At 53.2% G+C, this 13,233-nt stretch overlaps 1 protein-coding gene across 4 annotated transcripts in view; it reads left to right on the top strand.

Moving 5' to 3' along the window:
* Nucleotides 1-13,233, top strand: part of Ttc21a (tetratricopeptide repeat domain 21A) — a 36,515-nt gene that overhangs the window by 18,409 nt on the left and 4,873 nt on the right. For 3 of the 4 annotated variants that reach the window (XR_007591537.1, XR_007591536.1, XM_050141565.1), the window contains exons 15-28: nucleotides 3,024-3,262; nucleotides 4,222-4,294; nucleotides 4,393-4,503; nucleotides 4,796-4,934; nucleotides 5,050-5,156; nucleotides 8,198-8,386; nucleotides 9,530-9,640; nucleotides 10,088-10,169; nucleotides 11,310-11,460; nucleotides 11,680-11,841; nucleotides 11,950-12,142; nucleotides 12,241-12,465; nucleotides 12,887-13,007; nucleotides 13,120-13,187. Coding sequence is in view for 1 of the 4 variants with exons in the window: in XM_050141565.1 (XP_049997522.1) it covers nucleotides 3,024-3,262; nucleotides 4,222-4,294; nucleotides 4,393-4,503; nucleotides 4,796-4,934; nucleotides 5,050-5,156; nucleotides 8,198-8,386; nucleotides 9,530-9,640; nucleotides 10,088-10,169; nucleotides 11,310-11,460; nucleotides 11,680-11,841; nucleotides 11,950-12,142; nucleotides 12,241-12,465; nucleotides 12,887-13,007; nucleotides 13,120-13,187 (1,971 nt within the window). In the remaining 3 variants the exon portion in view is untranslated. The remainder of the gene's footprint in view (nucleotides 1-3,023; nucleotides 3,263-4,221; nucleotides 4,295-4,392; nucleotides 4,504-4,795; nucleotides 4,935-5,049; nucleotides 5,157-8,197; nucleotides 8,387-9,529; nucleotides 9,641-10,087; nucleotides 10,170-11,309; nucleotides 11,461-11,679; nucleotides 11,842-11,949; nucleotides 12,143-12,240; nucleotides 12,466-12,886; nucleotides 13,008-13,119; nucleotides 13,188-13,233) is intronic. The other variant, XR_007591538.1, reaches the window with a different exon arrangement.

The following is a 13,233-nucleotide window of genomic DNA, read 5'->3' as shown; positions in this document are numbered from 1 at the left end:
ATGTAGCTCCGGCTGTCCTGGAACTCACTATATATACCAGGCTGACCTCAAACCTGCAGAGATCCCCCTGCCTCTGCAAGAGGCAAGAGCAAGGCTTGGAGGAGCTGAAATCTGTATGATACCCTGGCCTCAGCAGCCTTGCCAGCTCACAGGATGCGGTCTGCCCTGGACCATCTCTGTGACCAAGGCCCATATCCTTCCCTTGTGATGCACCTGACTGAGATGGAAAACTAGCCTGAAAGGGTTTTTTTCCCCCTTTCAAAATAAAGGACTGTGAAGATGGCTCAGTAGGTAAAGTGTTTGCCATGGAAGTGTGAGGACCTGAGTTGGATCCTGGAGGAAAGGGGAGGTGCTGACCGATGTTTCTGTCCCACCAGGTCCTACAGCTTATTTAGTCCCAAATAAGCACACAGAGGTCTACATTAATCATAAACTGGTTGGCCTAGTAGCTCAGGCTTCCAATTAATTAATTCTTACATCTTACATTAATCCATTATTCTTGTCTGTGTTAGCCACGTGGCTTCGTACCTTTCTCAGTGAGGCAGTCACATCTTGCATCCTCTGTGGCTGGGTGACCACTGCAGACTAACTCTTTCCTCTTCCCAGAATTCTTCTGTTCTCATTGCCCCACCTATACTTACTGCCTGGCTACTGGCCAATCAGCATTTTATTAAACAAGTACAAGAATCAAGTCTTTACAGGGTAAAACCATTGTCCCACAGCAGGGAGGCAGCATGGTGGCATATGCCTTTAATCCCAGCTGTGGTGGTTTGAAAGGAAATGGACCCCAAGGGAGTGACACTAATGGGAGGTGTTGGAGTAGGTGTGGTCTTGTTAAAGGAGGGCTTCAAGGACTTACATATGCTCAAGTCATACCCAGTGAGACAGTTCACTTCCTGTTGCCTTTGGACCAAGATGTAAGGATGCTCAGTTACCTCTCTAGCACCATGTCTGTCTGCATGCTGCCTTGCTTCCCGCCATGATGATAATGGACTAGACCTCTGAACTATGTGAGCCACCAAAATTAAATGTTTCCCTTTATAAGAGTTGCTGTGGCCGGGCGGTGGTGGCGCACGCCTTTAATCCCAGCACTTGGGAGGCAGAGGCAGGCAGATCTCTGTGAGTTCGAGGCCAGCCTGGTCTACAAGAGCTAGTTCCAGGACAGGAACCAAAAAAGCTACGGAGAAACCCTGTCTCGAAAAAGCCACAAAAAAAAAAAAAAAAAAAAAAAAAGAGTTGCTGTGGTCATAGTGTCTTTTAACAGCAATAGAAACCCTAACTAAAGTCTGGAGAAATGGCTATGTGGTTAAGAGCTTTGCCTGCTCTTCCAAAGGTCCTGAGTTCAATTCCCAGCAACCACATGTGCTCACAACCATCTGTAATGAGATTTGGTGCCCTCTTCTGGCCTTCAGGGATACATGCAGACAGAACACTGAATACATAATAAATAAATAAATCTATAAAAAGAAACCCTAACTAAGACACTAGTACTGGAGAGGCAAAGGCAGGCAGATCTCTGTGAGTTCAAGGCCAATCTATAAACAAAGCAGGTTCCAGGACAGCCAGAGCTGTTACACAGAGAAACCCTCTGCTCAAAAAGTCATGCTTGGGGGTACATGACTATAATTCCAGATCGGGGGAAGTGGAGCTAAGAGGATCTCTGGGGCTCACTAGCCAGTCAGCCCACTCCAATGAGCAAGCTTCAGGGCCATGAGAGACTCTCAGAAAATCAAGAGGGTGGCTCCTAGGGATGACACCTGAGATTGACCCCTGACATGTGGTCACATGTGCTGGTATGCCTGCTCATGCTCGAGCATGCAGCTGTAACTCATACACACACACACACACAACTCTCTGGATAAATGTGTGAACATGGAAGCAAAACTATCCAAAGGAACACAAGACAGGTAGAGACAGATGCTCTACCTGTGCAGAACCAGGAACTGCCCGTCCAACGTCAGCTGACAGCGCAGCTGTTCCTAAAGCTAAGGGTTGGTCTGTCAGGTATCAGGAAGGGAACTGGGTGAAGGACAACAAACCCAGATGTTCCCACTGGGGACAGAGAGTAGAGGAGTGGGGCTGGGGACGGAGTGAGGCCCGGGATGGAGTGAGACAGCCCCCTCCCCTGCGCCCAGGAGCACAGGGACACCCCTCGGGTGGCCAGCTCCAATCCAGGCAGATAGAGGTCTCAAATGCAGCACATCTGCCTCCGTCCATCCTCGACTCAGGAGAACAAGCAGGGGATAAGCTGAAAGTCAGTTCTTCAGTCAGACAAAGATAGGGGCCGTGAGCTGTGAGCCCAGGGTTCTGCCCAACTTCCTTAAAAGGCACTCCCAGAGGAGGTTGCAGTCTGGGGCAACAGTGCCAAACAGTGTTCTCACTATAGCCTAGCACTTTGAGGTTTGGGGGTCTAGGGTTGTTTGACTTGGTTTTTTGTTGTTGTTGCTTGGTTGGTTGGTTGTTTTGTTGGTTGGTTGTTTAGTTTTGCTTTTGCTTTTTTAACTTTTAAAGTTGCATTTATTTATTTTTGTATATATGCATATATGAACATGTATGCATACATGCATGCATGCGTGGAGGTCAGAGAACAAATTTATGAGAGTTGGCTCCCTCCTCCCACCATATGCACCTGGGGATTGAACTGCGCAGCCAGCACCTTTACCTGCTGAGCCGCGTTGTCACCCCTTCACCAGATTGGCATGAAACTCATGATCCTCCTGCCTCAGCCTCTCAAGCGTTAGAATTGTGGGTGTTGGTCATCATGACTGGCCTCCCAGCGAAACTCCAGTGGAAAGGGTGTGGTTGGATGAGCTGTCCCCATTAGAGGAGGCACAATCATGACAGCAACATCTCTGTGTTCTAATGACCAGCCATTGCCTCCACAGCTGCACTGCAGGTGGCCAAGTATCTTCTTGGCATAGGTGCACCCCTGGGCTGGGACAGGAATGGAGGTATAAATGTCCTTGGGTCACCTGTAATAGATCTTAACAAAGAGAGGGGCTGTTTGGTCCTCCACCTTGTAGCACGAGGCCACCAAGATCATGCAGGATGCCATCAATGAGTTCAGCGGCACGCCCGAGGAGATGCGCATCACAGTCGCCAACGTGGACCTGGCGCTGAGCAAAGGCAACGTGGACTTGGCCCTGAGCATGCTGAGAGGCATCACGCCCAAGCAGCCCTGCTACACGGAAGCCAAGGAGAAGATGGCCAGCATCTACCTGCACACACGCAAGGACATGCACCTCTACATAGGCTGCTACATGTAAGCTCCACCCACGCGGCAGGCGGCTGGCATGCTTTCCCCTGGAGGCTGGGGAGGGTTCCCGCCTGTTATATGCCTTCAACTTGGTCTCCAGAGTGTATCCCCAGAGTGCATTAGACCACATTAGACATCGTAGGTCTCCCTGGCTGAGGGTGAGTTCCGAGGACCCTCAGCTCTTCCCCCGCGCTGTGTGTTTTACATTATGGTGGGAGCATATAGGTCCGGATCCCAGCACTGGTGCCAACGGAACCGTGAGAACAACTCACACCCTGGCCCTGCTCTCTGCCTTTCCTTGGTGCAGGGCCTCAGGAGTGATCAGTGTGGGGTGGGTGAGGAAAGCGTGGAAGTCGGAAGCACCGACCCTGACTCCTAGAATTTGGTATTGGAACCTCAAGAGGTCCTTCCCAGCCCCTTTCTCTGGGAGAAACTAGGCAGTCTGGGGCTCAAGGAACTGGGAGGGTAGGAACTGACCAACAAGGGATTAGACTTTGAGGGAAGCAGTGTGGGGCTGGGATGGAGCTCAGTGGCTCCCACCACCTGGGTTCCAACCCAGCATCTCAGGAAAAGGAAGTATAACTGGGGGTGTAGCCCAGTTATGGAGTGCTTTGCTTAGCATCCCGTTAGCTCTATGTTCAGTATTCAGTGTGACATAAGACCGGGCGGGGCGACCCGCCGCTCTAACCCCAGTACATGTGAGGTAGAAACTAGAGAACCAGAAGTTCAAAATCAGCCTGAGACATGGACCCTGGCTCAAAAACAACCAAGTCCAAACATGCAAAACAGTATGGCTGTTCATGGAGAAGACCAGAGGGCTGGGGTGGCCCTCGGCCATGATCCGGACAGACGGCGGGTACGAGCCTGGCTATTAGTGCTCTCCAGGATCTCTGGGACTCAAGATGATGAACGGATGGACACTCGCCAGGCCCAGGCCTGAGAGAGGAAGTTGGTTTCTCCTGTAGGGAGCTCTGTGAACACCTGCCTGGCCCCCACAGCAGCCTGCTACTGGGCGACGCTTTCATGAACATTCAGGAGGTAAGGAGAGAGACTCTCCGGGCCTTGCTAACTGGCTCCCAGGATCACTTCTCTGGTGAGAGGAGAGAAAGACAGCCCTTCCATACTTTCCCCACCAGCCTGAGAAGGCCCTGGAGGTGTACGATGAGGCCTATAGAAAGAACCCTCACGATGCCTCCTTGGTCAGCAGGATTGGACAAGCCTACATGAAGACCCACCACTACGCCAAGGTGAGGCTCCCCTAGGGAGGGCCAGCCACGCAGGGAAAGAGCTTAGAAAGCCCACGAGTTGGGGGTCTAGATGGGAAGGGACAGCCTTTCGCTCCAGCTTCCTGCTGAGAGCGTGCGGGGAGGGGGTGAGCAGACCAGTCTGCACTGTCTGCCCTCCCTGCTTCACCTGAGGCCTGAGCCCCGCTGGGAGGCGGGAATGGGGCGATCTGATGTGGTGGCTGCTGGAGGGACATGGTGTCAGCAACCCCCACTCAGAGCCAAGCTGAGGCCAGTATTTCCCATGTGCACGAAGGCCATTAATTACTATGAAGCTGCCCAGAAGATCAGTGGGCAGGACTTCCTGTGCTGCGAACTGGCCGAGCTGCTGCTGAAGCTGAAGAAATATCACAAGGCAGAGAAGGTGCTGAAGCAGGCCTTGGAACGAGACTCTGGTGAGGCGGCGTTCGAACTCGCTCCGACCCCTGTCCACATTAGCTAGGGATCTGAACCCAGCCCTTCCCACCAACCCAGGGGCCAGATTAGCTGACTGTGGGTGTCTCTCTCTAGGGGTCAAGGACATTCCATCCCTGATGAATGAGGTCAAGTGCTTGCTTTTGCTGGCAAAGGTTTACAAGAACCATAAAAAAGAGGATGTGGTTGGAACACTGAACCAGGTAACTGACCCAAGGTCTTTGTAGCTCCTGATGTCGGGGAGGAAGGAGGCTCAGCCCACGGGCCTGCCAGGGTGCAGACCTTCCTCAAGAGAGGCCCATCACCCTCTACTCACGTCTGAGAACCCTGGGCTGGGCTGGGCTGAGAAGGGCTGGGAGATAGTGACTTTGTCCTTGGGAAGAGTGAGGTGACCGTGGCGTGAGAGTGGCAAGTCCATGCATTGAAAGCTCTGTGAAGCTGTTTGTCCCCTCTTCTTCCCTCCCTCTGTCCCTTCCTCCTGCCCTCCCTAGCTCAGTACCTACCTTCCTTCTTTTAGAGACAGGGTCTTCCTAGTTTACCCAGCTAGCCTAGAGCTCTCACTATGTAGCCCAGGCTGGCCTTACGGTAGTCCTCCTACCTCAGCGGGCTGAGTGCTGGCATCCAGGGAAGCATCGCTATGTCCGGCTTCTCTGCTCTTTTTTAAGTTTTCACAGCGGTGCTTTGGGCTAAACACTATGGCATTCCCATCTGACTGAGAAAACCTCTCAAGGCATGAAGACTAAAACCCAGAGCTAAGTACAGATGTTTATGACTTGAGCTGATTTGGCTGAGAGTTCTAGAACTTTTCAGAACTGTAGGTTGAGTTCTGAATTTTTACTTTTCTTGGGCTAGAGATAGATGGCGCTCTACTGCCTGGCAGATGCTAGCAGTGGGAGCGAGCAACAGCTTCCAAGGGGCCACTTGCTGCCAGGCTTGCCCAATGCTCTACAGTGTTCTTCTTGCTAAGCTTTGGTGCTCAAGGCGTTCGGTACAGTCAATGCTGTTTTCTCCCAAGACAGGGTGTGTCTGTGTAGTCCTGGTTGCCCTGAAACTCACTTTGTAGACCAGGCTGGCCTCAAACTCAGAGGTCCACCTGCCTCCCAAGTGCTAGGATTAAAGACTTGCGTCACCACTGCTGGCTCTAGTCAATGCTGTTTCGTTAGATTTAATTTTATCAATATAATTGTTTACCTACACATATGTATGTGCACTGCATGCGTGCCTTGTGCCTGTGGAGAGCAGAACGGGGCAGTAGATCCCTTGGCACTGGAGTTATAGGTGGTTGTGAGCTGCCCAATTTGGGTGCTGGGAACAAAACACGAGTCCTCTACAAGAGCAGTGTGTGCTCTTCAGTGCTGAGCCATCTCTCCAGCCCAAGAATTTTGAATTTTTATTTTTTTCTGAAACAGCATCTCACTCTATAGCCCTGGCTGGCCTAGTACTTACTGTGTAGATCATTGTGGGTCATGACCCCTATGGGGGGTCAAATGACTTTCACAGGGGTCACCTATCAGAAAGCACAGATATTTACATCACAATTCATAACAGTAGCAAAATTTTTTTAAAGTATTTATTTATTTATTTATTTATTTATTATGTATACAATATTCTGTCTGTATCCTGCAGGCCAGAAGAGGGCACCAGACCTCATTACAGATGGTTGTGAGCCACCATGTGGTTGCTGGGAATTGAACTCAGGACCTTTGGAAGAGCAGGCAGTGCTCTTAACCGCTGAGCCATCTCTCCAGCCCAACAGTAGCAAAATTACAGTTATGAAGTAGCAACAAAAATAACTTTATGGTTGGAGGTCACCACAACACAAGGAATTTTATTAAAGGGCCGCAGCATTATGAAGGTTGAGAATGACTGACATAGACTAAGCTGGCCTTGAACTCAAAGATCCGTCTCTGCTTCCCAAGTACAGAGATATCACACCTGGACCAAGGCATCTTTTACTTGCATGTAAAACCTTACAATGGGTTTATCATAAGCCAAGGAGATGGAACTAAGATTGACGTCTGGCCTGTACCAACACATCTTCTTCCCATACGGGGCTGCCCTCATCCACATGCCCTTGGCCATTCCTGTCGGGCCTTCCTCACTTTCCACCTGCAAGAACAGGTTCCCACTTGTTCCCAGGGCAGAGCTCCCCCGCCTCTGACCACTTGAGGTACAGGGTTTCTCTGTGTGACAGTCCTGGCTGTCCTCTGCCTCCCAAGTGCTGGGATTAAAGATGCGCCTTCTGTCAAGCCCTGATAAGGTGCCTAATCTTGTCTACCACCCAATCCACTTATCTCTTTGTCCTTAAGGAGCCAACGCTAGTTCTCACGCACTTCTTGTGACTTGGCTATCTTTCCTGCTCCTCACCTCCTCCATTCACTTCTTGGATGCGAGAGAACTGCCTCATTTTCCAGAAGGGAGATAAACGCAGAGCAAACGTGTCCGTCAAAGCACAGCCCCGGGACATAGTTGAGTTGGTAGCAGGCACAAATGCCTTGGTTCTCCCTTCAGTACTACACAAACCAGGCATGGTAGCACAGGATCTTTGATTATATAATGAGTTCCAGGCCAGCATGAGTATGGAAGACCCTGTCTCAAACAACAATGAAAACCCAGCCCGGGGCTCTCCGGAGGCAGAAGACAATCTCTGTAAGTTTCAGGCCAGCCCCGTCTACATAACAAGTTCCATATCAGCCAGGACTACATAGTGAAACTCTGTCTCAAACAACAAAAAGCCAGCCTGAGCTTGGTTGGCACATGCCTTTAATCCCAGCTCTGTAAGGCAGAAACAGGACGGTCTCTGAGTTTGAGGCCAGCCTGATCTACTTAACAAGTTCCATATGAGCTAGGGCTACATAGTGGGACCTCATCTCAAAAACAAAGCAATAAACACCACTAGTAACAAATGCCCAGCCTGCTCTGGGCACCTACTGTATGTTGCTCCAGCCTGCAAGACAGCCCAAAGCAAATCGACACACAGCCCCAAGGTGTGGTGGAGGCAGGGCAGGCAAGTGAAAACAAGTTTGCCCTCCACTTCTGCTCCTCCTGGGAAGGGGGTGGGGGAACGGACAGGAGCAGGTGGGCTGGGGGGCAGTGCAGGCCTCTCTCCTGCGTGCTAAGGGAGTGACCCAGATTTCCTCAAGGTGCTCTTTCTGACATTGCCAGCTATAGAACACACTGGGAAGTCCTGTGGCCTGGCACCTGAGCTGGGGGTCTCTGACCCTAGCCTCACTGGTTCCCCCAGGCCTTGGACCTCCAGTCTCGGATACTGAAGAGGGTTCCCCTGGAGCAACCCGAAATGCTCCCCTTCCAGAAGCAGCTGGCAGCCTCCATCTGCATCCAGACCGGGGAGCATTACGTGACGGAGAAAGACTACGACAACGCCGTGAAATCCTACAAGGATGCCCTCTCCTACTCGCCAACGGACAACAAGGTGCGTGGCCCTCGAAAAAACACCGTGGGGGCCGGGGAGGTGGCCGGCACCTGCCTAGCACCCACAGAGCCCTGGCTTCAGTCACCATTCACTACAAACCAAGTAGGGTCGTACCCAACTGTAACCTCAGCCCTTGGAAGGTGGAGGCAGGACCAGGAGTTTGGGGTGGGTGTCCTTCTCTGAGCTGCTGCGGGTACAAAGCCAGAGGGGAGACAGGAAGGCCACCCCACTGGAGCCTCTGGGGCAAGAAGCATCTCTGGCTGACCCCAGACCCTCACCTGCTACCATTCTTAAAGCAAGGCTAGGAAGGCCAATTTGGGCCATTTATGAAGGATAGAATAGGGAAAGACAGCCCTGGAAGTCTCGTTGGCCTGGCCTTTGTCAGTTCCCGCTGGTGGGGGTGCCACTGGTGGGGGTGCGGGGTGACTCGTGGTTGCCAGGCTGCGTGGGAATCTGGCCCAGGTTGAGTTTCCAAGCCAGCTGAGAGTCGTGGCAGGGGTGTGGTGCCAGATGAGGAAACAGTTCACACTAAGTTCACACTCTTCTAAAGAGCCTGGACATTGGAAGAGTGACCTTGGTTTGGTGTCCCCTGTCTGTGCCCCCTCCTCCCGTACTACATAAAACTTGTCATCTCAGCACCTGGCAGGAGGCAGGAGGTCATCCTCGAGTACATAATGAGTTGGAGGCTAGCCTAGGATACATGACCCATGAAAGACATGTCTCAAAAACATAGTTAAACATATTGCATGAAAAAATAATAATAATAAAAAAATTAGCTTGGTAACTGTTCACCCTTTGACAGGCCTTGGTGACTGTGGGGTAGGGCGGGCATGACCCTTGCCTGAGATTGGCCTCAGGCAAGAGGAAAAGAGTAGCAAGAAGGAGATTCTAGCAAGTTGTCATCTGTCCAGGAATCCAGGACACAGAGGAGTCCCCAGAGGAAGCAGCAGAGGCCAAAGGATGAGATTAGTGGCTTAGCCAGGCCCCAGCTCATTCCGTTGGTAAAACCAACAGAACGGCAGGGGAACTGGGTGAGAAGGGAGGCCTGCTTTCAAAGTCAATAGACGCGGAGGCTCGGAGGGAGCCAAAGGTGACTGCAGCGAACGCGGAGCTGGCTTGTTTTCCTGTCTGGTCTCCGCACAGGTGGCGCTGGAGCTGGCTCAACTCTACCTGCTTCAGGGGCAGCTGGACTTGTGTGAACAGCGCTGTGGCCCCCTCTTACAGATGGAACAGACACACGAGAGAGCTGCGGTGGTAGGAGCTGCCTGTCATGCTGCGCACCGCCCAGAGGGGCCCCGCGACGGATTCCTAATTATTTAACCTCAGACAATTCACCGTCCCACCTTAAGAGCTTTGGGGCCCTGTCCCAGCCTCCAGCTCTGTCCTTCTTTGGGGGGGGGGGGGGCGGGGAGAGGCATGGGAAGGCCAGCAGAGGGCAGCAGCGTCCTCGAGGCTAGCTGGGGGCGGGGCACGATTGGACCAACTTCAGGGGAAACCACACCCCCTGTTAGGTGAAGGTGAAGGTCGGGTGACTGTGAAATCACCCTCCCTGGTCTGCCTTCTCCGCCTTGCGGGGTAGAAAGACACCTGCAGTCCTCCGGGGGCTCACAGGCTCTCCGGACCAGGGAGGCTACCTGGGGAGTCTCCTCCTTTCCTTCCCTGCCAGCCCCCACGAAGCCGCCCTTGTGTGTCTTCTAATAGATGCTGGCTGACCTGATGTTCAGAAAACAAAACTACGAAGCAGCCATCAGTCTCTACCGCCAAGTGCTGGAGAAAGCTCCAGGTACCCGGGGCCAGAAGACCACCTCCCCACCCAGCCAGGATGGCTATCCCCGAGAAGGGTGGGCCTTCTCCCCTCCTTCCTGGCTGGGCAGAGGAAGCCCCTTCCTTCCCAATTGTTCCCAGAGAAGCAGGAAACTGATAAAGACCCAGAACGTGGCAGCCCTTCCTGCGTCCAAGGGGGCCAGTTCCTGGACCCAGGCGCTTGGCACTGGAACCAGGACAGCCTGTCTGTCCCTATATCGCAACCACTGGGGCTCAACACAGTCCCCTCTATGGTCACACCCACCTGAAAGCCGGTAGGCATTCTCTCTAGGTTGGTTAGCCACACCCCTAGTTGCTACTGAATGAAACAGCAGCTTCAAGGGTCAAACCTGAAACCCAAGCCAGAGGCCCAAGCCTCTGTGGTCCCCACAGGCCAAGCAGTTGTGCTTAGCAGCAGAGTCTCCCAGTCAGGCTGCCTGGGTATGAAGCCTGGTATCGCTCAGTAGCCATGCAACCTTTAAAAACCTACTCACTCCTCCATGCTCTGCGTCCCCTTCTGTCGAAACGGGGACAGAAAGAGGGCTCAGCCCTGTAGTTAAATCACAGGTAGGACATCACAGAGCCAGGTAGGGGGTAAGTGCTGCTTCCGTGTGTGTGCGTGTGTGTGTGTGTGTGTGTGTGTGTGTGTGTGTGAGAGAGAGAGAGAGAGAGAGAGAGAGAGAGAGAGAGAGCCCCTAGAGGTCAGGGGACAACATGGGTGCCCTGCTCTAGCACCTTCATCTTGTTCCCTTGAGACAAGATCTCTCGCTGAACTTGAACTTGGAGATAGCCAGCAAGCTCCAGAAATCCTCCAAAGTCTGCCACGCCACACTTTGCTTTCCGATGGGTGATGGGGATTCGAACTCAAGTCCTCGTGTTTGCTCGGCAGGTGCCTTCCTGGCCAAAGCACGTCGATATTCTAAGCACTGTATGATTTGCTCACTTTTGTGTATACAATGTCTCTGCTCAGCCTAAACAAGTAGTGTCTCCTGAGACCTCCTCCAGGTCCAGCGCTCCCTCCTCCCGCCTCAGTCCTCAGAACACCAGCCTGGTGTGGTGCTGTCCACTGTATGCCGCAGATTTCTTCTCTCTCTCTCGCTCTCTCTCTCTCTCTCTCTAGACAATTTTTTGGTATTGAATAAGTTGATCGATCTGCTACGGCGGAGTGGCAAGCTTGAAGAGGCTCCTGCTTTCTTTGAACTGGCCAAGAAGGTGTCTAGCCGGGTGCCTTTGGAGCCAGGGTTTAACTACTGCCAAGGCGTTTACTACTGGTGAGTTAGCCTGGAGCATACTGAGGGGCCGTGGTAGGATAACAGGCCTCCCTAGCAGATAGTCAGGGTCTTGCTCAGCAGAGGAAAGCAGAGAGCAGCCTCCAGGAAACGCTCAGACCAGATATCCAGAGTGCCCCCCACGTGTCCACGCACCCTGGTCTCCACGCACCTTACACAGCTTTTCTGACCGACTCCTGGCGTTTCCTGCACTCTTTGTAGGCACATTGGACAGCCCAATGAAGCCTTGAAATTTCTGAACAAAGCCCGAAAGGACAGCACCTGGGGCCAGATTGCCACCTGCTACATGGTCCAGATCTGTCTGAACCCTGATAACGAGATTGTCGGTGGGGAGACCTTCGAGAGCCTGATGGCTGACAGCAAGTAAGAGGGCTGGGGTAAGCACGGGGTGGGGGCGCACAGGAAGGGGCCTCAGTCAGGCCCGGTGAGGGCCACAGAAGCAGGCTGTCAGCCCGAGCCCCATGCCTACAGCTCCACCAGTAGGAAAGAGTCCCAGCAACACGGGGTGCGCACGGCAGAGAAGCTCCTGCGGGAATTTTACCCGCACTCGGACTCCAGGCAGACCCAGCTGCGGCTGCTGCAGAGCCTCTGCCTGCTGGCCACCAGGGAGAAGGCGAATGTAGAGGCGGCTCTCGGGTCCTTTATCGAGATGGCCCAGGCTGAGGTGCGAGAGCCAGGGATGGGTTCTGGTGGGCAGGGGTCAAGATGGGGGTGATAGCCAAAGTGCCCCAGTGTCCCACTCACGCTTCCGCGCGTGTGCAGAAGGACAGTATCCCTGTATTGCTGGCCATGGCACAGGCCTACATGCTACTGAAGCAAGTCCCCAAGGCTCGCACGCAGCTGAAGCGCCTCGCCAAGGTCCCGTGGACGCTGGATGAGGCCGAAGACCTGGAAAAGAGCTGGCTTCTGCTAGCTGACATATACTGCCAAGGCGGCAAGTTCGACCTGGCCTCGGAGCTGCTTAGCCGCTGCCTCCAGTACAACAAGGCAAGGATCCACTGGGATGGGAGAATAAGGGAGGTGTGAGCATGGTGGGAAGAGGTGGAGTCAGAGGGGAAAGAGGTGGAGTCAGGGGGAAGAGGTGGAGTCAGGGGGAAGAGGTGGAGTCAGGGGGAAGAGGCGGTGCCAGAGGGGCAAGTCAGTGACAAACCTGGAACCAGGAGCCACAGGTCAAGGAAGAAGATAGGATGCTAGAGGAGGGGCTTTCTATGAAGGGGTCGTGCCAGCTTTTGAGTAAGGAGTGGGTACACAGTTAAACCCTCAAAATGTTGAGGGTGCTCTTGGGTGTCTCTGTGTACTTTGGGTTAATGGGGCTCACTGCCATCCCGTTGCCCCCTCCTGGTCCCAGCCTGAGGACCATGGTGGCTGCTTTGGGGCAGGCAGACATGCTCACTGGCTTTCCCTGCAGTCTTGCTGCAAGGCCTATGAGTACATGGGTTTCATCATGGAAAAAGAGCAGTCCTACAAGGATGCGGCCACCAACTATGAGCTGGCCTGGAAGTACAGTCACCAAGCCAGCCCTGCCATTGGTAAGACAACAGGCCAAGGTGCCCGGGGGCTAGTGCCCAAGTCCCACATCCTGGCGGTTGGCAGAGCCCGAGGGCTCCCCCTTACCAAGGCATCCTCCCTACCTCCGGACAGGTTTCAAACTGGCTTTCAACTATCTGAAAGACAAGAAATTTGTGGATGCCATCGAAGTCTGTCACAGTGTAAGTCGTCAGCACAAGTGGGATGGTGCAGGAACCCCCTGCCTGG

The sequence above is a fragment of the Alexandromys fortis genome, unplaced genomic scaffold (assembly GCF_014885135.2).
Source record: "Alexandromys fortis isolate MF-2015 unplaced genomic scaffold, M_Fortis_MF-2015_v1.1 scaffold_44, whole genome shotgun sequence".
Classification (NCBI taxonomy): Eukaryota; Metazoa; Chordata; class Mammalia; order Rodentia; family Cricetidae; genus Alexandromys; species Alexandromys fortis.
This window is presented reverse-complemented; position numbering and strand designations above follow the sequence as displayed.